The sequence below is a fragment of the Columba livia genome, chromosome 3 (genome assembly GCF_036013475.1).
Source record: "Columba livia isolate bColLiv1 breed racing homer chromosome 3, bColLiv1.pat.W.v2, whole genome shotgun sequence".
Lineage (NCBI taxonomy): Eukaryota > Metazoa > Chordata > Aves > Columbiformes > Columbidae > Columba > Columba livia.
The window spans coordinates 110,804,019-110,828,655 of NC_088604.1; the positions used below are offsets into that span (position 1 = coordinate 110,804,019).

Below are 24,637 nucleotides of genomic sequence, written 5' to 3' on the forward strand. Positions count from 1 at the left end.
GAGGCAGGATGGAAATCCCCCTTGGGTGGCAACACAAACATGCTGTGAAACACACACAAGTTTTTGCCTTTTTCTGAGAACTCAGCTTCTCAGGCTTGCATGACCACCACAGGGTGGATCTGAGGCTCAGTGTAAGCGAACAGAAGAGATGGGGCCAGCAGAGGCAGTGAGCTTGTGTCCCATAGGCAGAAAAAAAAAACCCTGCTGAAAAAAAAAAAAAACAAAAACAACAAAACCCAACCCCCCCCCCCCCCCAAATAAAGAGAACAAAACAACACAGAAAACACCAAACCAAAACAAATAATAAAACCAAAACACCCACAAAAACAAACAAAAAACCCCAAACACAACAGTTTTGCAGTCAGAGATAGAAAAGTAGGTGACGGAGGGAAGAAATGAAACAAGCTGGAACCTGGGCTTATCTCAGATATGTATATCCACTGCCTAAAGACCAAAAGGGTAAGAACATCTACCCTCAAGTGCTCACCTAAACTGAGTTGAACTCCAGTGGTCTGACCATTCATTCATTCAGAAATGCCCAGCTTCTGTGTTTGGCACAAACATTTAATAGCAGAAGTCAAAGCTCGGTATGTTCCATTTTAGTCTTATGTGGAAAATTAGTGCAGGTGGTAATCTAATTGTACAACAACATGTTAAAAAAGTTTATTTTACATTATATACATTAGAGAACAAATTTCAAAGCATTACCAATCACAACAATAATGCAGGCCATAAATCACTTTAAATTTAGTTTGGTTTTAGTGTATATTATCACAATAAAATATAAAGAACATATACAAAAAAGGAGTCAAACGTGTGCATTTTGCTAAAACTTGGCATTTACATACTCCATTGGAAAACAGCAATCAAAAATACTTCTGATCAAAACTAAGCTCCTGTGATGTGTAGTAACCATTGTATTGTTTGAATGAGGTAGTAACTAAATCATTTTGGCCATGTGTTAACATCCTAAAATCAAGAAAAGTGTGAAAATGGTTATAAGGCCAAAAAAAGTCAAATGACAACATATCTGAGCCATTTCCACAACGTGGAATGTTGCTCCTTTTCATTGTGATGTGAAACTATGTAGTAACATGAACAGTAATACTCATTTTTATTACTGCATACACTAATAATTCAAACACCTATTGAGTGTTACAGCCAGGTACCACTAGTCTTGGACTGACACCCATCCAGAAGGTATTGTTTTAGGCATAGAGAAGTAATTGTAAGGACAGTTTTAATTAAATATAAAAATACAGGTGTTTAACTGGTTTGTTTCACAATGAAAACTACCCAAGTAAACTAAAAAAAAAAAAGAACTTCGAAGCCCAAGTCATAACCACAAAGTCACAGCTTACTTTTGTGACTAAATACATCACATCTCAATGCGTTGTGCAAACATGAACACCAGTGTGTTGCATCAAAATTAAAACAAGATTGTAATCCGATTACAGCCTTGGTTACAATTTCTAAAAGTTAAGATTTACTTGTATTAGTAAATTACATATAATAAAATACAATAGCATAGTTAAATGTACTATATTTGTTGCTAGCATCCCACTTTATAATAAACACATGAGAAGTCCTTAAAATAGTACCCGGATTTCTTTTTTGCATCCTCAGTGACTTTTACATCTGTACAGGTAAGACTCTTGTACTTCACAGGAGGATCGCTATCTACAGAAAGTCAGTGTAGGTCTTCAGCAAGAAGTTTCACTGAAAAATACTGCATATGTACAAAGATTACATAACAGTAAATGAAGCACTTCTGTGGTATCATAATGCTTATGTGTCTATACCACAAACAATTCTCATCTTCCTCTCATGCCACAATAAATTATAAAGTAACTGAAGTTGGGTTACTGCAGCTTTTGTGCAATTTCAGCCAGCTGTGCATGCTGCTGGAGCAGGAGTGTTCTCTGGTCAGATGAGCTGCCTGCCATCCGTTCTTCTCAGTAACTGTTCTCATGCCCTGCCAGGATATATAAGTTGCTGTTGGCTGTTGGGTTATCTGTCGGCCTGCTCTCCAACACCACGACCCTAAAATGAAAATTAAAAAGCCACAACATCAAGTAAGCCTTTGTTTAAAAACATCCCTGGCTATAACTCTAAATATTATTTCCCAGGATCCATCTGACTGGAGGTCACTTCTCTTCCCCCTGGATGCCTCTAATCCAAAAGCCGCGCAAGGCCAGCCTCAAACCTTGCTCAGGGTCTTGTCCAGGCAAGGTGTCCAAGGATCTCCCATTGCCTCTCTGGGCTTCTACTACACTGTTTAACCATCCTCACCATGATGTTTTCCCCCTTTTTATCAGCTCGAATTTTCAATGCCGCAATGTAAGCCTGTTGCCTCTTCTCCTTTCACTACGGGCTTTTGAAGAGGGTCCATCATTCCTCCATTGACTGAGCTTGTGCTTCCCAGCGTTTTGCAAAGCTAATTCATTCATCAGGTTCCAGTTCTAGAAGTCGTTTGTCTGCTCTTTGCCACTGAATGTGACAGATGACCAAAGCTGACTCTTCTGCGGGCATTTCTAGTCTCTCCCTGAGCCCATGTAACCTAGATCCACAGAAACTTCCCTCCAGTTCTGAAAGTCCCGGTGACAAAGGCTTTCAGGCTTAGAGAGTCCTCAAGGAAAAGACTGCTATATGCAGAATCTTCTCTCTTATTCTCTTCTCAGTGTCCACTTTTGACCAGCATTGGAGACAGGAGACTGGGTTAGTTCGACCTACACTACAACTGCAAGGACCAGAAGAGATGTCCTAGATCAGATCTCTCTCAAAGTGGAGAAATTGGCAGTCACAATTCTGTTTCACAGACTATTTGAGGGTTTTTTTTTTTGTGTGTGTGGGTTTTTTGTTTGTTTTTGTCCTCAGGCAAGAACTGCTAAAACTGCTAAATGGACCAGAATGTTCACGACTGATTTCTCCTCCACAGTGAAGGAAGAATGTGGGAAATTCGAATCAATACATTGTGCATTCACTCAAGGAGAGGCTGCTTCCTTCAAAACTATCACTCAGAAAACCTACCCTCTGCTCAATGTGCTCCACAAAGGGAATGGCACCTCATACCACAAGGCAATCCCTGCTCACCAGGAGAAAGTGACATGCAAGCTCTTATCAGACTGATACCAATTTTTTTTGCTTCTCAGAACCCCAGTTCCTATGAACTGTCTAGGAAATTACATATGTTACTGGAAAAAGTTTTCACAGCTCAAGCACAAAATATGACAGAGCTGCAAGTTTATTGCAGTGCAAAGTATTTAAACATTGATTCAGCCTTGGGAGATTATTAGTGCAAGCCAGAAACAGATTAACTGTATTTGGGGAAGAGGACATTTTTCCAAAGCAGAGATTTTCAATGTCATGTCCATTGAGAAGTCAGACTCCTTTTTAAATGGAGCTCTGCTGCTGTCTCTCAACAACTAAGAGAAATGACGTAAAGCTGAGCTCCTCACATACCTCACTGGAACAGAGAAAGTAAAACCCTCAGGTCAGAGATGAGTATTACTTACAACTACCCATTACCAAAAAGCTACCACATATTGCACATAGGGCAGAACCCTCAACCCTCAGCCTGCAATAATTGCTGGTAACGAGCCAATAAAGCCACAGCACCATTCACTGCTCTTGATGTTATGGGCTGTTATCAAGCCTGGCGAAGCGGAAAACGTGGAAAACCTTGGGTTGATGAGAGGCTTTTTTGATAGCTCTAAGATGCAACAAGAGAGTGAGTTTATTACAAGTGGCGTAAGACAGAGGCAATTCTCAGAAGAAAAACTAAAGCCTATCTTTGCACTTCATAGGAATACAGTACTGATGAAATCGTGTTGTCAGCACGCACTCCCCAGAAGATAAAATATCTGATGTTTTCATGGCTGTTACAGAAGTACAAAGTTCGACAGCAGGGCAGAGAAAGTTGAGGAAGTCAATGACACTCCTGAAATAGCAGTTACTGATTCAGCAAGCTGGTATCTGATGGGTCAGACAGACATGGTGTTTACATCCTGCAAAGCAGACACCAAAAACCAGCTATGCTGGGAATTACCAAGAGCTCTTACAAGACCTAAGCTGTCATGTTGAGAGGACAATGGTAGAGTTCCCTTCTGGGGGTGAAAGTGAGATATTTACATTTTAAAGTATTTTTTGCATTTGTCTCAATAAGTAGATCTCGATGAGCTACCGCAGCATCTGACAGTAAAGATTTCACCAAGTTAAACAAAAAAGTTACAGCACAAAAGGAAGACACTCCTGGAGATTGTGACTGCAGCCAAGTAGGAGCTTGCTAGCATGGCTGAGTACTTCTGGAAACCCACAAACACTTTTAGATTTACTTTTTTTAAAGAAAGAGAAGTTAACCTGAAAGGCTGAAAGGTAGACGTGCACAAAGAAGTGAGTAATATGGCTAAAAAAGTAATCACAAGAAACAAGCAAAAAGAACTTTTACAAGGTAGGAGGAACACACATTCTTCTATTTTAGCATGCCATGTTCACTTCTCTTCATACCTGTCAGATCCCAGAAGCCTGAATATCCTTGTGTTATCAGAAATTTCTTGTGTGATCTAGACAAAAAGAGAAAATAAGTGACTATGTTACCAATTTACTGCTCATTTAAGTCAGCTAGAGAATTTAATGCCACTGTCACTTTCAAATGAGATCTCAAAGTTTTATGTAATTTCCACCACATTATGTGAATTCCTCTGGTAGCAACTGCAAGCACAACAGCCATGCTCAGCACTGCACAGCATCCAGGCTACTAGTGCAATTCTCTGTACAGCCATGACTGAAATAGGCAGCTGTAGAGTGCAATTTGTCTCACTCTAGAGTAGGTATCAAAAATGAGTCAAGTAAATCACACATACAATGCATTTTGTTGAAATTCTGAATCATAGTATTGATACAGTAGCTTCATATTCTGAAAACCTTAAGAGAGAAACAATCTAATTTGTGATGCTCATGTACATTGTGAAAAGAAAAAATAGTACTTTGACATTTCAGACTCATGCAATAGAGCTCTGTTTACCACAGGTGAATTGTACTTCTGTGATACATATTTATGATCACATGAATACCAAAGCACTGAAAAAAACATCATGTTAATCAACAGAAGCATATTCTTGAGGAGAGATTCTTCACTCCTTCCCAGATCCTAGTAGCATCATCTGACTTAGTGAATTCACTTACGCCACAGAGAATTTTAATTCACAACAAAGTTCCCACTTTGTTAAGAAAAGGACTTCCTGCTTGCTGTGGGGCTGAGTCTGCATAATCTTGGTGCAAATTTCAAGCTTCCTGTCTCAGAATTCACACAGTTCCCTGTTTCATTCTTCCCACTCAATCAAACCACTGTGGAAAGTCACGGTTGTGGAAGAAGATAACTTTGCAAGCAGCTCAAATCCTCCCAAATTAGACCAACTGATACAAGATTAGGGAACCTGAACTAATAATGTCTTCAAAGACAGACAGGTCAGGTTTTTGTCCCATGTAGCAGCTTCCTACATATTACATAGCACAGAATTCCTCAAAAGTAATTAATATGGTAGAGATTTGAGCCTCGTAATGCAAGCTTTTAATATTACAGATTAAAATGACTGTTTTTTGTTTTTTCTTCTTCTTCACCATAGCTGTGGCTAGTAAGGATAGCCAAGAGAGAGAATGCCCGAGAGCTTACCCTAGATATGTTCTACAGATAAAAAGTTTTGGGGTGGCTTGTTTTCTGACAGCAACTCAGTTCTGCCTTCTGTTCTTCATTTAGGCACTGGCTTTGGCTTGACAATAACAAAGCAAGAAAACAGCAAAGACAGTGTTCCTTGTGCTTTACATAAATAAATCACAGCATCCACTTGCGCTTCAGCACTTTAGATCATGTCCTCTAACAACCGGACCAGAGCTACTAAGTGCCAATGGGTAGAGGAACCCTCTGAGCTCTGCAGAACACTGCCGGCAGGAGTCCAGAGCTGGAGAAGTGTCTGGCAGTGCCATCTCATCCTCTTGGTCTGTGCTAACAGCAGCGTGCTGCTGTTCACCATTATGAGTTCTTGGGAGAAGGACAATCGTGCCTGGGGATCAAACGTGCACAGATGCCACAAGAACCACTTTCAGACTTGGAAATGAGTCTGACTCTAGTCTCTGGTCTAGCTTCCCATAAAGAGCAGCCTTACTGTCATCACAGATTAGATCAGCTGTGGCTTTGTGCAAACAAATGTAGTTGTATAACAATGTGGAATATCTAAGCCTGGTATGGTGTGACTGTACATGTACCTTAAAATACAGTTAGTCATAACAACCTCAGTTTCTCAGCTGATGAAACAACTGGTGAAGTTTGTAAACATTCGTTAATAACCAGATTAAAAGACTCATTAAAATCCTACAAAGCACATTTGCAGCAAGAAAAAAAAGAGCTTGGAAGGTACTTATAATGGTTTAACAACGTCTAAAGATCACATCAAACTAGCTGAAAAAAGGGACTACACAGAAATTTTAGAAAAAACCTTTAGGAGCATCTGACATTTTTCTCCTGAGAATGAAAAATACTTCTTGTGAAAGCTGGGCACTAAAATTGTTGAAGTACTCATAAACCAAGGGAACATGGAATAAACTAAAAACCAGGCAACTCATTTGACACTGTGACAAAAAAGCTAAGCTCAGCAGTGCATCGTGCAACCACCGGCAACCCCCGAATTTTGGTATCCACATGCAAGGGGCTAAAGGACTGACACTGTTCTTCAAAGCAACTGAAGGTGAAAAAAATCAGTGTTACCAAAAATTAGGTTTGGATATTTTCTATGGCATCGTGGCCTGGTCTCTTGTTGTTTTCTGCTTCTCATGTTAGACTTGACAGGGCCTTTTGTATAGCTTCACTAATTAGTTTGTAGCTTATGAAACAGACTTAAAACGCAACTCCACCTTCCAGGTCTAATCTAGGAAGTCACTGATATGTTTTATTCTTTCAGACCACAAAATTATGGATTTATCCTCTCTTTGGTTTCTAATAGAAGCTAGAATTTGAAGCAAAATGCAGTACTTACCTCATTTGATCTAAAGCTCCTTCCTTGCATGCCGTGTTTCCAGAACGCTAACACGCTGTCTTGTAAACAGACTGGTAACAAAGAACACTGGAATCAGTTTTGAGGCATAACGCCCACTCATGCTTTTAAGGCCAAAAGTATATGACGGCAATTTTGAAGTTTGAGCATGTATGTTTTATTGTATCATGTATATATTGTTTTATTGTATGTATGAGATACAGACTGCAAAACGTCTCAGGAACCACTGAACCTGCCTCAAAAGCAGTTGCATTTATATATTTTTGTTTGTTTGTTTAATGAACAGGGTTTAAAAATATTCCCATCCAACCAGAGAAAGTTCTAAAATGGTCCTTCTCTCTAGTCCTAAACATGTCTTTTCCTTTAAACAGGAACCCCCTCCTCATTCTAATACTAGCAGAACGTATACATTGAATTTTAGCTGAAAAGGGATACTGCAGTGACATTCTTCACTTTCCCAGCAACTGTTGGGTAATATTGCTTCTGCAACAGCAATGCAAAGATTTACAGAGCCCTCTATTTCCCAACCCTTCCCCTTGTCACAAAAGTGGTGACAGACACCTGCATTTGAACCCTGTGAAAGGAAATCGGTCCAGGGCCTTCCTCAGAGAGAGGGCAAGTGTGTAGGTCACCAGAAAGAATCTGTCCCATCTGCATCCAGCATCCTGACTCTGGGCAGGTATGCAGGAAAGAGAGCAGAGCTCTTTGGAGACACAACCAGGCCAGAACAGGACACTGGTAGTTCATTTGTGACAAGCAGAGAGGGGACTGCAGCATGTGCAGAGGCCCCACAGTGAGCACCTTCAAGTGCATGTACTCCTCCTTCCTTATCAAGAGCAGCCATAGAAGTAATGTTTTCCATGACAATGACTTTTTCTCCCCTTCTCTGTGGGACACCATGTTTGAAGCACTTGAAACTTTAAAGCTTCTCCTCAGAAGTAAATTCCCTCCAGCTCCTTATTTTTATTCCTAATGTTCCTCCTCTTCTGGTGCTACCTTCCATCTGTGCATACATCCTTCCTCATCCCTCTTTCAAAAGCATGTGATGCAATTCAGGTATGTAACTGGAGAACTGTTAAAATAAGTGTATTCTGTCTTTGTTTCACAAATCTAAATTATGCAGATTCTTCACAAGAAAATAAAATTTATGTAAAGTGTGACATATCATAATTTAGTCTTTAAGCTGCTTTATAAAAATGGACTGCGTGATCACACATGCAGATTGAGTTAGCCATGAGGGTTTCATAGGGTTTATGTAGGTTAACATATTCCTTTAGAGGCTGTCATATACTCAAGACATTCAGCTTTATCAGGGAAGACTCCAGGGTTACTAATCCATTCCAGTTGCTCAATGGGAAGCCCATTGCGCAGTGGGCTAGAACCTTTCACTGAGTCTTCTCACACAAAGTTAAATGCATGTGATAGTGTTTCAAATGCCAAAGACTTGACAGTTTGCATGTGTAATTCTGGACTGCCACAGTAAACGAGTGAATCATAAATTATCTAGAGTTGGAAAGAGGGACCCATAAGGATCAGAGTCCAACTCCCAGCTCCTCACAGGACTATCTAAAACTAAATCATATGACTAAGCATTGTCAAGATGCTCCTTGAACTCTGACAGGCTTGGTGCTGCAACCACTTCTATGGGTAGCCTGTTCCAGTGACTGAGCAACCTCTGAGTGAAGAACCTTTTCTTAATGTCCAACCTGAATTTCCCCTGATGCAGCTTTATCCAATTTCCTCATGTCCTATCAGTGGTCACCACTGAGAGATGAGCACCTCCCCCTCTGCTGCCCCCCTTGAGGAAGGTTGTAGACTGCAATGAGGGTACTTTTCAGCCCTCTCTTCTCCAAGCTGAACAAACCAAGTGACCTCAGCCGCTCCTCATAAATCTTGCCCCTGAGACCTTTCACGATCTTAATCCCGCTCCCTCCTCTGAAGACACTCTAATAGTTTGATGCCCTTCTTACAATGAGGCACCCAAAACTGCACACAAGCACTTGGGGTGAGGCTGCACCTGTGTGGTGTCGAGTGGGACAATCACCTCCCTCAACTGGGTGGCAATGCTGTGCTTGATGCGCCCCAGGACACGACTGGCCCTCTTGGCTGCCAGGGCACACTGTTGACTCATCTTTAGCTTGCCATCAACCCCAATCCCCTGATCTCTTTCTGTGGAGCTACTCTTCAGCCTCTTGTTCCCCAGTTTATATGTATAAACAGGATAACTCATCCCAGGTGCAGAATCTGGCACTTGCTCTTGTTAAATATCATACGGCTGGTGACTGCCCAGCTCTCTAGACTATCCCGATATTCAATATTAATAATGAATCCAACTTACCTATTGATTCAATCTGAAAGTCAAATGTGAGCTCCGATGACAGTTTGCGGCTGGATTTTAACCTGCCTTGCAGATTCACAATTTTTATGCAGCCTAGACAATAAATATGATACGTCAACCAAGAATTAAACTTCAATACATGATCTAATTTGAAGACAGACAGTATGCAAGTACATGCATAAGTATATATTTAGTTGATACTAAAACTTACAATCCAAACACACCAAAATGGTATCTCTCTCCAGCTGTGTTACATGTACAACACTTGTCTCTGTAGTGTCTATAAAAAAATGACACTGTTAGTTCGTAGCATAAATTACCATGAAATTTGAAATGGAAGTTCTAGACATTGAGGCAATTTAATGGGTTAGTGTGTTTTTATCTACTTAAAATGATCACCTTACCAGTGACATTTCTCTTCTCTTAGAGAGGCATGTCCACTTATCCAACATGTTGACTGTGACAGGAAAACTGAAGCTGTAATATTTAAGTATGTACTTAATCCAGCCTTTTCTGAGCCACGTCATAAAAGCAAACTCATATGTACATTGTTCTCCCTTTATTCTCTGTTGGTGTCACTTAATAGTGCTGTTGCAAAAAAAAGGCAGATATGTGAGACCGTCCACACTAAACCTGAATGCTGTTTCATTCAATTTTAATTCTGCCTTTATTTCTAAATCTTGCTATGGATGTTTTTATTAGTACTTAATTCTTGCTGCTATTTTCAGACCTTCCAAAAATAGGGGATTATTTTCTTCTCCAAAGTAGGAGATTATTTCCTTGTCCAAACTCTTAAAAGAAGGGTTACCTTCATCTCTTCGGGGTTACAGCTGCAGTAGTCTCTATCACAGCAAACAGTGGAATCTGACCCACATTTGATTAGTGGACATATCAACTCCAGAGATGTATAATTTTGGTCCATTTGTTTGTTATAACATTAAAACTCACAAAAAGCAGCTCTTACTAATTCAGTATTACTGCCAGTGATTCTGTAGGCATTCTTTCACACAGAAAAGAGAAACTCATTAAATCTGTTAGAGATAAGAAATTAGAGCATGTTACCTAAAATACAAAAGCAGCTTTCAGTTAAATAATAAAATCCATGGTCCTGCTGAGAAGCAAAAAACTCCTCAAGCATGATGGCAGAAATGTGCTCCTTGAGATGGTCCCTCCATTTATTTTTTGCTGTTTGTCTTCAAAGGTATAGATTTATGATCTTAACCAATTTCTAATGCATGATCTTAACCAAACGTGGATACAGCCATGATGAAAGCATGCAACAGGAGTACTGGAGGATAAACATCTGCGCAACCACATTATGTGATGTGGAAACATGCATGGCCCTGGCTGAAGTTGACAGCAGAAGGATGGCAAGGGGAGAAATACCCCTGCAGTAAGTCTCTGCCAGCTGATTTTTGTAAAACACCTTTATCAGACACTTAGAAAAAACGTCAAATGTCAAACAATGAAATGGAAGTTATTTGTGACCATACGGTACACACTTTCCTCATTTAAAGAACACTGAAAAAATCTGTTTCACTGCATGACCACTTTCCTGTCAGCAGGGGACAGGAAAACAAAAACACAAACAAAAAAAACCCAAACCACAAGAGTTCAAATCAGAGTGGTCAAACAAATAGGAGAGAACAACAACACAGCCACAGAGAACACAAAAATGATTCAAGGAAGCTAAAGTAGTATTTTTGGAAGGCACAATGCAATGTTAAATCTTCCATATTACAGAAAAAAAAAAAAAAAAGAACTGGGAAGGGATTATTATTCTTGTATTTACACACTAATGCAGACAATACTGAGAGAAAAATGACAAAACTTCAAGGGTCAAAGAATTTCTCTTCAGTTTGCTACTTCTATGGACTCTACTAAGTCACAAAGTTACGTAAACAGATGTATGAGTTTGCAAATAAAATGCATTAACCCTGAAGCAGTTAAGTGCATTAATTTGCCATCCACTGATCACTTTATTTTTCGTAGCTATGCTTTAAACTGGGTCAAAATCTGATGCACTTTTCAGCAGCAAGACAGGCAGCAGGCATCCTCCTAGTGGAAACTGTACTTAGGGAATTCCACAGTACACCATCAGCTAGACTCGTACACACGTATATGCCAGCACAGGGCTATGCATAAATTCATCATGGATCAACAAGGGCTCTATGCTTCTAAATCTGCAAGCTATGACTAGGCTCAGCTCACTATTATATCTAGGTTTAGGGGGGAACCTTGCAACTCTCAAAAAATAATTCTTAGCATGCTTCCTTCATTAGAGAATTTCTACTGTTGCTCAGGTGGTGGCCTCCTCACACACAGCACCAGGACCGGCAACAGACAGGTACTTCATTTCCTGCTACCAGTGGTCCTAATCCCTTCCGCTTTCCATAAACATCGGAAGAATAGAAATATGCTGTCTCTCTGCAGGGGGCTTATAACACCACTTCTAACCACACTGGCTTATCACAGAGTCAAAACACACCTACAGTGATGTTGAAAGGAACTGCTCAGAGTGTAATTTGATTAAAATCTATTAAATAAAGAAAAAATGGTGCCAGGCTAGAGCACAGAACAGCACAGCGGGTAACAGCTGTGTACAGCCCAATTTATAGAAATGCAAGAAGCCACAACTCCATCCTCTGCTACATGCAACATGTCAAGAAATCCAGTAATTTCAAAAAGCAGAAACGTTAAAAAAAAGTGCATGTGCAAGCAGGTACAACAAGATACCCCTTTAAATGGAGAACTTAAAATTATCACTTAGACCTAATGGTTTAGCCATTAGTTTTCTCAGAGGAAACTACCTTTCTCGTGCTTCAGCTATAATAGAAGAGCAAGGACCATTTCTGAATGCAGTTACAACAGCACACAAACCTGTTTCTGTAAACCATGAAGAGGTAGAATTTGGGTTGACAGTCTCAAACTTCACCACCTGGTTGAAGTCTCTTCCTCTACTGACACCGACACAAACTAAAGGGAATTCCTGCTCAGGGACTACCAGCATTTCAAACAATCTCAGCGGACAAGGTACAGGAAAATCTATGTGCTAGATTAAGAAACAAAAACAGATATTAGAAAGGAAACAAGTTTAGTCTGAGTTGCTATTAGCTATTTAAACTCTATGGTAATTTTTAGGTCATACATTCTGTAATATTATTCTCCAGGTAACAGTAACTGATAGATACAAAAAGCGTGAGTTAAGAAGTTTATTTACAGAAGCTTCATCATGACTCAGAATACAATAGAATGTCTTTCATCATGTGTGTGCTGTGCAGCTACCCACAGGTGCCAAAGTGCTATACCTGCCACTGCCACTGCTCTCCCTGGCTATGGAGTCACTAAACCTTGTTTCCCAGGCTGATCAAGTTATAGCAGCTGCCTCTCTACAAACATGAGTCCGCCCTGGCTCCGTCTCTTTAGGTGGTGTCACATGGGAAGATAACAAGCATTTCTGGGCACCTCCAGTGTCACAACACATAAGTGGCCACCTTCTCTCTGGCATGGGAGCAAGCCTGCTGTTAACCCATGTTATCACTCTACCATGTCTCATCTCAGTCTGTCAGCCAGAGTTTTTTTTACTGAAGTGTACCGCAAAAACAAGAACATTCTTGTAAATATTTCAAGTCAGTTAATACATATTACACATTTAAACAGCTATTTTCAAAGTAGTTTAACAGAACACAATAGTAAAGTCAAGTAAATCGAGAAATGGCTAATACTACTTCATAAGTCATTTCAAGATAAATAGAACTGAACATGAGAGTATTTCACCTTATCATAACATTACCTTGATTAGCATAAATTTTTGCATTGGTTCAACCCATTCTAACAAAACAATGCTAGACTGTAGTGCTCCACAAAGGTACTTATGACCCGTGTAGGGATTCCTCACTGCCAAAAAAGGAGAGGTAAAATACATTAGTGTGCTAAGCAAATACAAATTATAAACAATTTCAAAGTAAATAACAGTCCATACACTTTTGGAATATACCCATCACCGCTCTAATATTTTTTTTTTTGAAAAGCTGCTGAAAAGTCAACATCCACACTATGAAAATGGTGACAGTAACCATGCTGGAGCAGGGGCTGCCCTTCTACTGAGCATGAACAGCTGGTGCCAAATAAGCCATAACAGGACTCCCACAAGATCACTGTGGTACATTTCACCTCTCCAACTCAAAATAAAGTGGGTTTTGTTTTGTTTTTTAAGACTAGTAGGTGGGATTTACTATTTTACATAGTCTTAAACAAAATAGTTGACTGCATACACCTTTGAAGTATCTTGCCCCACCACACTGGTTTGCCTAAGCTATCTCCAAATTCATCATGGGAAGCTATTACAATAATGGCTTTTTCTATGACACACAGACAGTTATCCAGCAGGCACTGAACACTCACTGTCACTTGAGAACTGCTTAGCTACCTGACAAGCACTGACACAGCAAGTCTGAAATCTGGGAGGTCTATATTCTTGATTAACTCTCCCAGATCAGCAGGAAATCCAGTGGGTTGTTTTTTTTTAAAGTGTCATAATCTACTTCCACTCAACTGCTCTTTTATTGTTTGTCAGAACTCAATTAAAAATTGGAAGAGAACAATAAAGTTGCAAAATTGGGCACTTTGAAATATGAAGTTTCACAACTTTAACACTACAGCGCTGACAAAATGTCACTGCTTAAGCACTGCACCAGCATATCCATTAAGATAAACAAGTGTTACTTTACACTTTGTATAACTACATCTAAAGACCAGATTTTAAAGCACAGTGAAGTGACTGTGGGCCATCAGGTAATTAAAAACACAGTTCAGATAACAAGCTTCTACAATCCAACACCATCTACACAATTGAAATACACTCATACTACCTTGCTGCCAAGGAAATCCACTAAGCAATCCCTTGACACCTTAGACATCAAAGCTTAATTTCATTAATCTAAAATCCTCACTCAGTATCAGTCGAAGCAACTGCAAACTACAGCAAATAATGCTTGGCGTGACCTTTAGGAAGGCTGAACTCAGTAGCAGAAACCACAAAATGTGCAATTACCAACACCTGTAAGGTGGAGAAACAAGAGCAGAAGTTCTTGTCTTTTCCTGCCTCCTGTGGCACTGCTGCTTCCCGCAGGCGAAGGGACATCAATGGTGCCAGCATGAATGGAGGTGGAGGCTCCATGTAGTAAATAGGGCAGGAGGGGGGAATCTATAATATCTCCCCTTGGGCTTGCCTTTTGCAGCTGCCTTCTTGCTATCACAAATCATTACTTAGGCCTATAATGCAATAAGGACTCCTGGCTCATTGGGCTAAGCTATCTCTGAACACCAGGACAGTGGCCTCCATGTCCCATGGCACTGTCATTAAATTCTGTGCCTTTTGGTGCAGAAACAGATCACAGAGGAGCACACCATCAGGATCCTCATGTCATAAACAGAGATCTGAAAACATATGGACTTCCAAATTAACTTTCATGTCACAAAGCCAGCCTTCATACTCTGATACCTGTCACTCCACCCCTCTGGGTGTTCCTTTCAGCATCCATTAACATTCACAGCTTGACAAGATGCCTAAATTAGGGCAAGGCCTGGACGTACATAGCAAACAATTTATTTAATTTGCTACCCTACCGCACCCTAGAGGACCTGTATCCCAGAAAAAGTCAAGTTTTAACAGGTGAGTTGGACAAATAAATTATAATAAACATCAGATGTTGTAGCAATATCAGGGAGATTTTTGTCAGAATAACTCACAGATGCTTGCTTACCAAGTCTCACACTATAAAGGCTTCAGAGAAAACACTGTCCTCAAAGAAGTGAAAATACTCCTTGCTTTTTATCATCCAATATTGATAACTGCAACTTGTGCTAAGAAGTCAGGCTACTTTAGCTACTTCCTTAAGTCAGTCCATCCATGGAGATTAGGTTCTTCCCGAGGGCTGGTTTAAATTTGACATGCCTTCTGCTGGTTTAAATTTGACATGCATCTTTGCGTTTCTTGAGAATTGTCTTCATATTTAAAGAGCAAAATGGGAGAGTTTTCACTGCTTAACCACAAGGACTAACGTGAATGAGCTTGCTGTCTGCAAATGCATAGTTTCACAATAGTGACAAAAGTCTCTTCTCCTTTTACCTCCTAAACCTGACTCAGTAATCTTAATGCTGCTACCATTTGTACTGCTTCTTGGCATTTATTCTGCAGACCTTTACTTACCAACACAGCACTTCTGACACCATTTAGTGTCAGGAATTTTTGTAGACACTGCAAACTTTCTGCAAGATATAAATACAAAAGTATTGATCAACTAAAACAATTTATTTAATTTGCTTTTTAGAGAAGTGTAGTGGGAAAATTATATTTGCCCCCCAGAAAAACTAAAAATATATTTTTATATTTATTCGCAAAATGGTATGCCTAGAACATACATGGTCATTCCTTTGTTAGCTAGGAGGTGCTTCTCAGTTATGCAGCATTATCAATGCAGTTATTATAAAAGTCAGGAACGGAGAGGAATAGGTATCTCAGTACCTTCAAGCATCATTTAACACTATCTGTTGCTATTTAATTATATGTATTTATACACATGCCTGGATTGCCTACTGGTACTCTCATAATCATTCTTCTCTGTAATGCTGTAACTTATTGCATCTTGTGCTGGTTACTACACAGACAACAAAGTTCACTCTTATTCATTAGGTCATTATAGTTCAAACACAAAAGGCACATCGACCCAAGGGGTGTGGGAAACAATGCTGTACTGGATAGCTTGCTGGGGCAAAGTCCTTGCAAACTAACAGCTTAAATTTTACAAAACTTATCACAGGCAGCACAGCATGTGTTTCAAGAGGTCTGAAGGAGGACTTCAGACTTGCAGCTTAGCAAGATCTGTTCTCATGTGCAAAGGACACAACTTGAGAAATCATGAAAACAATTACTTGAAAATTTATCAGATAAGCCAGAGAAGATGTTGTTATTTGCTGGTAGTGGGAACTAGTGTTTCTGTAGAGACTAGAGAACGACAGACAGTATTGAGATTGAACACAGTAGCCTGGAGAGTAAAAATAACTAAGTTGATGCTGTAGAAAAGGTGCAAATAAGTTGGATGATAGATGCTGCAGTCAAAGCTATGAATTGGGAAGATACTTGTATAGCTTTTCAGATGAAGCTGTCCAGAAGTGAGTTAATAATGCAGCAGAACCGAGCAGCATGAAAACTGAGGACTGGCCACCAGTTTTGGTTGGAAGAAGTCATGGAAGGTTTGAAAGGAACTGCTCAAGGATATTCAAAAGAAAGAAGCTGGAAAGGAGACTCATCACAGACATATTTTCTGCTACTGAATATTTGCCTACCAAGTATCATAAGTTGAGCTTCAACCACTTTGCAGGTGAATATATGAACCTCACAAATTACTTTAAATTCTATTTTGTTTTGCATGTTGCCTACCAAAACCTTTGCTTTTAACATACCTACATTTTTCATGGTATCCAGGAACTTGCTGAATAACACACTTTGTTGCTCAGTAGGAAAAAAATTATGCTCTTCTACATACTTCAAAAATACTACTTCTGCCTAGCTAAATGTTACTACCCTGATGCCTTACAGCAAGGGATAAAACAGCAAAATAGATTATCTAAATGAATCTCTCCTGCCTTTGAATGTCTGGTTTGTCGCTCGCACATTCAGGTCAGGCTGCATTTTTCTTGGGAAGTGACATGACTGGACAAGAAATTTTCTGAGCCCTTTACAACTTAGGTGAGCTGTCATTCCATGATGAATGTAGTCAGAAGGCCGCCTTCACATGATCCTTGTAATTATGGCTATTAGTCCACTGCTGATGCAGTCCTCAAGCCAAAGTCGCCCGGTATAAGTTAGTTTGAAAGAGAGAGGAACAGAACAGTGGTGCAGGCACAGAGAAGACAATTCAAAGTACATATTATCTCTTGGGTGATTAGAATTTAGCCTCTAGAAATAACACAATTTTCAGACAAGTGCTGCATCATTATGTTTGCAGGTGACTGAAAAAAGAAGCTTTTCCTGAATCCCAGAATTAAATGTCAATAGGCTGCTAGCAGAACCAAAGGTAGCAGAGAATCAGGTCTTCCACAGTACAATTTCCTAACAGAAAGCCTATTATACAAGAAAAAACTGATTCACTATGCACTTTAAGAATTAAAGGTTCCTCTTCAAACTAGATTAGTGTTATTACCTCCTCCTCTTGGATTTGAATGGGTTCCTAATGCTTGTTTGGCAGCCAGCACTGTACCCAGTCTCTGGGATTTTACATGCGCTTGTTAGTAAATAAAGCTGGAGAGGCTGCACAACGTTCTGGAGACAAAAGTACCCTCTACACTGGTCCATGAAAAATGGCAATACAATGATGAATGTCAGATCTGTAACCCAGTTCTACTCTTCCCAGCTTTCAAAACAACTCATTCCCTCTGCAGTAAGAGATTACACACCCCCCATTTTTTTTTCATAGAACTAAAAGATAGTGCCCAGAGCTACTGATGCAAGATCACTGTTTCTACTTGCCTGAAATATCACAGGAACAATACTGACCCTAGATTTTTTTTTAGCGTCAAGTACAACCAGGATTTACCACACTGGATGATACCTGAAAAGAGTCATGTCCAGAAACAAGAGGCTTCATGACAAGAAGGTACGAGGTACCTAAACCCATTTCTTTGATAAGAAGATATTCACATCTTGATTAGTGTATATTATATGGGCATTAATCAGAGGGTAGACCCATAGAGTTATTCATGGCAATCTGTGAACAGAGCTCCATATTATTTGGTATTCCTAGAATTTCACAAGCGTATCTAGAACTCCCAGAAATAAGTTATTCTGATACATCTGATGACGTGTGTTTACCTGGGAAGTATTCGGTCAGGGAGTTTATGTGCTGGAATAGCAACAGGTAACTTTTGCATTTGCCTTGCATAATCGAAGAGTCCTGGTAGATTATGGGAATAAAGCTGAGAAGCTTTACCTGGAAATTAGAAAACAAAACCACACTTTGAATACAAAACCAAATGTTTACCAGCACTACCACTCAAGGATAGCACAGTAACTTACCAGATATTGATAACAAGCAATTGTTCATGACATATAGCCACGTACACCTTCGAGGAAATAGCTGATAAAAGGAAGGAAGAACAAAGAACAAAAAGCATTTAATTTGATATACACAAAATGTGGGCACATTAAATTGATCAATTAATATCTGTATAGACAACAGGACAAAACTAATACTGACTTACTTTTTTAGCAGAAATTAGCTTAAGCCAAGTAATATTTATCTGGATTCCAGAGTTAATTCAGAGACAAACACACTATATTTAACATACACGTTAACATTTAGACAATTAGCACATTTTATATTCATGTCTTCAAGTAATATAATGAGCACACAAGACATCATTATAAAGATCAACCCATCCCTTTTCAAAAATTTTGAAAACCAAACTTCCTCCTTCAAAGGAAAAAAGCTTAACAATGTAAACTTCAGTAAACAAGGCATGGTTAAACCATCGCCATTCTAAAGTCTGTGACAGTCCATATCTCTTGAAACTATTAAATCTGGCACTAGAAGGGACTCTTCATCTGCATATGATTACACATTTCACTTAAGTGACCAAGGAATGCAACAAATGGTCAAGGCAGAATTGTTATTAATCAGATCCCACAATTAGTAGAAAGATGACACCGAAACCAACGAGACATCCTTTAGAAAAAAAAAAAAAGGATATTTTTAAAAAGTTGGTACTTTTTTCCCCACTCACACAACTTCTAGAGACTGCTGCCACAAGAGGTCATGGAGGTAGAAAGTATCAACAGCATAACTGAGGGATTAGAGATACTCATGTCCAACAAGTCTGTAAATGGACACAAGGAGCCAATAGGCAGGGATCCTCTAACATCCCTGATTCAGAGTGTAGTGGAGTCTGAGAACGGGCAGCAGACAGTTGCCAAGTTCACAGGCACTTCCTGCTGCCACTTTACAAAACAGACTGTTGGATGTACGGACCACTCAGGAGGACATTTCTTTTGCTCTTAAAAAAAAGCTCCCCAAAAAAAGGAACCACCTCACTCCTTACCCCCCAAAAAAAAAAATCCCAAACAAAAAAAAATCCCACCAATGTACAACAAGAAAAAATGATTTATTAGAAAGATTTTAAGAGATCTGTAAATACGGAAATATTTTACTGTCAAAGTGCAAGAGATTCATCTTGAAGCCGCACTAACCCTTGGAAAGGTATGTTATTTCTGCTTTGTCCATTAGCAAAGTGGAATGTAGTGAAAAATTACCAAGGATACTACCTTTGCTTTTATGCTGAATTGTATGAGACCTGGAGAGCAAACAATGAAGTGAAACACTGAACTTGAAAATGCTATTGAAGCCAAATTGCCTATTATAAATAATACTGTAATAAATATTTGGCACAGAGAGTGCACTACTATTCCTGAAGTGTCCTCATAACCTAAACACATTGTAAGAAAAACCTAACGTAATCTACCAGCCTGTCTGTATTCAAATTTAATGTGCAAGTTTGATTGATCTTCTGTGGCTGCATAAGCATATTGTGATTTAGTATTTGAGGATTAGAGAAGAATAGCAATACTTCAAATCTGCAGGCTGATTGGCCTGCCACTGATCCCTTCTGTTCCACACATGACTGGCTGTTTTCACAAGCATCTCTTCTCATCTCTAAGTGCTTATTATAACATTTCCCTAAAAGCTCACTAGACAAATGCAGTACAGAACACGGTGCTTAGAGAAAACAAGGTTGGATATGACAGCAGGAGTTTCATTACACTTATTCTCCTTCCCAATTTTTTTTTTTTTTAAAGCCACAAAACAAACCAAAAGAAAAAAATCAAACAAAACTTTCTTCGGTCTACTTGGCCTACAGAAATTATTGTATTCATTATATTTCTCAGAGATTTCACAACTGCATTGTAACAGCAGAGAGTTACCTGAACTACGTTTAAACTAGCTAACTCAAGCACCAGTAAGATTACGGGCTACGTGGAGCTCAGTACAAGCTAGTCTGCCTTCTCAACAAAACAGATTCATCTACAATGTCTGGATCATGGATGATGAGCAAACACCAGTGCCTCCAGTTTACAGTATGAAGGCTGTCCTTGCAAACTTCTCCATTTTGGTGGCAGATGCATAGCTCCCTAAGTCAGGGAGAAGGCAGGAAAAAAACAGGTCTCTTTGAGATTAACAAAAGAGCTGGAGAAGAAACCATACAGCAAAGCCTGAAACTGGCCTTTCCCCCTCCCCACAGTCCCTGAAAAAACGTACTGTTTATAAGATTCTGCAAAGACAAGAGTTTTAGTTGGGATTCAGTAAGCTGAGTCTCACCACCAAAGCCACTTTTAAAACTTAAAGAATGGAATCTATTGTATAAAGGAACTCCTTGCTTCCTTGTAGCTGAAACACATTTGTTGCAAATATTTTATCTTGTAACAAAGCTTTAAAGGAAATAGAATCCTTCATCCAAAATATATCAGGGAAATTCCATACTATTTAACAAATCATTTAACTGCAGGACAATGCACTACGATGAAGTTCAACACACTGATATATGCTGACCTGGGTCAGCCTACAAAAAACTTAAACATGACTGAAAGGTATATTCAGTAGTAAACATTAAAGGTATTTCTCAGTGTAGCTAGTGCCAAAGTACCTGTAGTAAAGATAATTTTACAAGGATTATACCACATTAATCTGAAGGGCTAAAAAAAAGTGCCAAAGATCTTTTTTTTTTTCAAAAATATGAAAATAGAAATATACCTGCTCCATCGATGTTTCATGAAGTTCATTGAGGTTCAGTGTATAAATACCTTCCTCTGCACCAAATATCAAGTACTGATCTGCAAACACAAACAAAAAAAACCCTGAAATCTTGATTTAAGGAAGGTGTGTTTTACAGAATCATTTTGGTTGGAAGAGACCCTTGGGATCATCGAGTCCAACCATAACCTAACCTAACTCTAGCACTAAACCATGTCCCTAAGAAATTCATCTAAATGCCTTTTAAACACCTCCTGGGATGGTGACTCCATCACTTCCCTGGGCAGCCTGTTCCAATGCCTGACAACTTTCTGCAGGAAGAATATTTTTCTAATATCCAATCTAAACCTCCCCTGGCACAACTTGAGGCCATTTCCTCTCATCCTATCACTTGCTACTTGGGAGAAGAGACCAACCCCCTCCATGCTACAACCTCCTTTCAGGTAGTTGTAGACAGTGATAAGGTCTCCCCTCAGCCTCCTTTTCTCCAGGCTAAACAGCCTCAGTTCCCTCAACCTCTCCCCATCACACCTGTGCTCCAGACCCCTCACCAGCTTTGTCGCCCTCCTCTGAACTCTCTCTAGTATTTCCATGTCCTTCTTACAATAAGAGCCCCAAAACTGAACACAGTGTTCAAGGTGGGGCCTCCTACTTCAACATTTTCATAAATTTTATGTCATATTCATAGGCTTCTTTTGGAGTACTTCAACAGCAGTACTGACTGGAACATTTTCTCAGTACTTTGCAGGTGCCTCACTTCTAGAACATAATTAATACCCTGGATTGTATCTAGGCACATGAACAAAACAGACATCTCATATTGAGAAGATGTCAACTGCAAAAGACTGACTCCTGTAATTTCAGTTTCTAAAAAAACCCTAAGTGTTTTCTTATTACTGGCTCAGCAGCATGTCTATAGAGCCTATAATCAAAAGGTGAAATTGCAGGCAATGTGAGTACAATGTTACCAATTATCCCTTTCATCAGATTACTTAATAAAGCACTAAAATGTATGTGAAAATAAAGAAAGCTGCAGAAACCTGTGGGACCAGAAAGGGCTGGGTTGGGGCAGGGGGGCTGAATCAAGTGAATGATAGAGAATCATGACAAATGATCAAGAATGACAAAGATAAATCTCAACTAGGACGAAAGGACAAGGGGTAATGGGAATCAAGCTGGAACACAAGAGGTTCCACTTAAATTTGAGAAGAAACTTCATCTCAGTGAGGGTGACGGAGCACTGGAACAGGCTGCACAGGGAGGTTGTGGAGTCTCCTTCTCTGGAGACATTCAAAACCCGCCTGGATATGTTCCTGTGCGACCTCACCTAGGCGTTCCTGCTCCAGCAGGGAGATTGGACTAGATGATCTTTTGAGGTCCCTTCCATCCCAAACATTCTGTGATACTGTGATCCAGAAGTCAGACTTTTAAAAAACAAATTAGGATGGGCATCTTTTGGACTAACATTTTGAGAAGAATCTTGAATAAAACAAAAAAAAGTGTTGTGTTTTTTTTTTTTTATCTTTGATATGCAATTTATTCTTTTGAATCAAAGCTGAAAACTGCACCCCACATACCTTAACATAATTAAAAACATCGAACTTCAGACAGCAGTGGCATAATTAAAGAAGAAGTTGTGCTTACATAAATAAACCTATTTTACAACTCCTGAAATCTGAAGAGAGGACAAAATTGGTAAAATATAGGCAATACACTACCTCTTGTATCTGGATTTATCCATGATGTTGCACAATGAATTTTTAATGGACAACCATTGAAAACTTTTGAAAAGCAAGCACCCATCTGTAGAAGTAAAAACAATTAAAAATATACTTATGAAAAATTAACACGTGACATTTCCAGTACGATTATTTTTACTTAAAGTAGTAACAAAATGTTATAATTAGCTTAATTTGCCATGTGGAAAACAATCTCATCCAGACAAGTTGACAAAAGGATTTATTTTTTTTTTTAAGTGATTTTTCCTTTGTATGCAAGACCCTTCCTAACAAACATACAAGAATTAGCATTTTGGAATTGGCTCTTAAATTAACAGTCTAAGCACGTGCTTACTACAAAGGTGACAAACCTAAAAAGGTTCCTGAATAACATGACTTTAGGAAGTCTCAGAGAAACTTTATCCTTGCCACACTTCACACATTTAAAATAAAACTCTAGGTCACGCAACAATAAAAATCTTAGTGTCAGATTCTCTGTGTTGTTTCAAGTTATTTTCAGTATTGATTGCTTCCCAAAGCAAAACCTCTTGTAGAAGATGCCACTCCTTGTTCAGCATAACCTTAATAAACTCAGATTGCCTACTAAGTGTCTGACATAGTGTAATTTAATCAATCTCTCCATCTTCCTCCTAGTGAAGTGCAACATTTGTAGGCATTTATAGGAATACTTAGTAAATTTGCTTCAAGATGACAGAAAAGCAAAAGCCAGGGTTTCTGTATTTCCTGTCAAATGCCAACATAATAATTACCCATCCTCTTTGTTAAGAAACAGAGCTGATCGATAGTACTGTAGATAAAAAGGAATGATGCAGTAGTAAACAACAATTAGTAAAGTGACATGTCATCATCTATCAAATGATGGTCAAACATAAGAACCAGTCATAGCTAACAGCTGTCATTTGGAATACAAGCAGGTATCACCTTTACGCAAAGCAACACACCCTGTGATACAGCTACAGAATGGCAATGTTCTCACTTCATATTAATACTTTGTAAACTACTATCAATCTATAAACTTAATTAACCAAGTAGTTCTCATGTCACTATTTGGACAATTATTTTGTTAACCTGCTGCTGAATAACAAAGTCTGCACACATTTCAGTCTCTTACGAACATAGTTTACTTTAATAAGAAAAGAAAAATAACTTCAAAGACTCCACCACTGCCAGTACTACTGCAGGAATCTGAGTACTAGCTGCTTGCTAGACAACGAGATGAACCGTCTCCAAGTGTAAGAAAAATAACATACACATGAGGCAGGCATATGAGAAGACACTGACACAGAGTGACCTTGAGGTACTGACAGCTTCAATGTTGTCAAACCCCTTGGCAGAGTTTGAAGGAGGGATGACATAAAGAAAAACAATAAAGGTTTTTTAGGCGGGCTTTTTATGGCCTTTTTCCACGTGTGCAAGGCACTGGAAGGCACTCAACAGAAAACACACCAGAGGACACTGGAAGCACTTATCTCCTAGAATACGCAATTCTCCTTGATGCTTGCCAAGCATCAAGAGAGATGAGAAGGAAAGCTGTGCTCACTGCTACGACCTAGTTGAGCTGCAGTGCTAAGTTGGATAAGAAAGAAGGACAAGATAGAAATCAGAAGAGACTAACAACTTTTTCCTCTGGCCATTCTCAGCCCTAATCTCCGGGAAGCCTGCAGAGTCAAGATGCTGCTTGCAAATGCCTCAGAAGGGTAAACGGAGCCT

General features: G+C 39.3%; 1 protein-coding gene across 26 annotated transcripts in view; it reads right to left on the reverse strand.

Moving 5' to 3' along the window:
• Positions 1-638: 638 nt before the first annotated feature.
• Positions 639-24,637, reverse strand: part of MAP4K3 (mitogen-activated protein kinase kinase kinase kinase 3) — an 82,687-nt gene continuing 58,688 nt past the window's right edge. For 22 of the 26 annotated variants that reach the window (XM_065059110.1, XM_065059105.1, XM_065059102.1 and 19 more), the window contains 12 exons: positions 22,907-22,991; positions 21,189-21,268; positions 18,461-18,521; positions 18,257-18,374; positions 15,596-15,654; positions 13,178-13,281; positions 12,265-12,436; positions 9,596-9,664; positions 9,385-9,477; positions 7,029-7,099; positions 4,507-4,562; positions 639-2,043 (listed from right to left, as the gene is read on the reverse strand). In XM_065059110.1, the coding sequence (XP_064915182.1) occupies positions 1,956-2,043; positions 4,507-4,562; positions 7,029-7,099; positions 9,385-9,477; positions 9,596-9,664; positions 12,265-12,436; positions 13,178-13,281; positions 15,596-15,654; positions 18,257-18,374; positions 18,461-18,521; positions 21,189-21,268; positions 22,907-22,991 (1,056 nt within the window). In that variant the 3' untranslated portion in view covers positions 639-1,955. The remainder of the gene's footprint in view (positions 2,044-4,506; positions 4,563-7,028; positions 7,100-9,384; positions 9,478-9,595; positions 9,665-12,264; positions 12,437-13,177; positions 13,282-15,595; positions 15,655-18,256; positions 18,375-18,460; positions 18,522-21,188; positions 21,269-22,906; positions 22,992-24,637) is intronic. The other 4 variants (XM_065059100.1, XM_065059114.1, XM_065059111.1 and 1 more) reach the window with 2 other exon arrangements.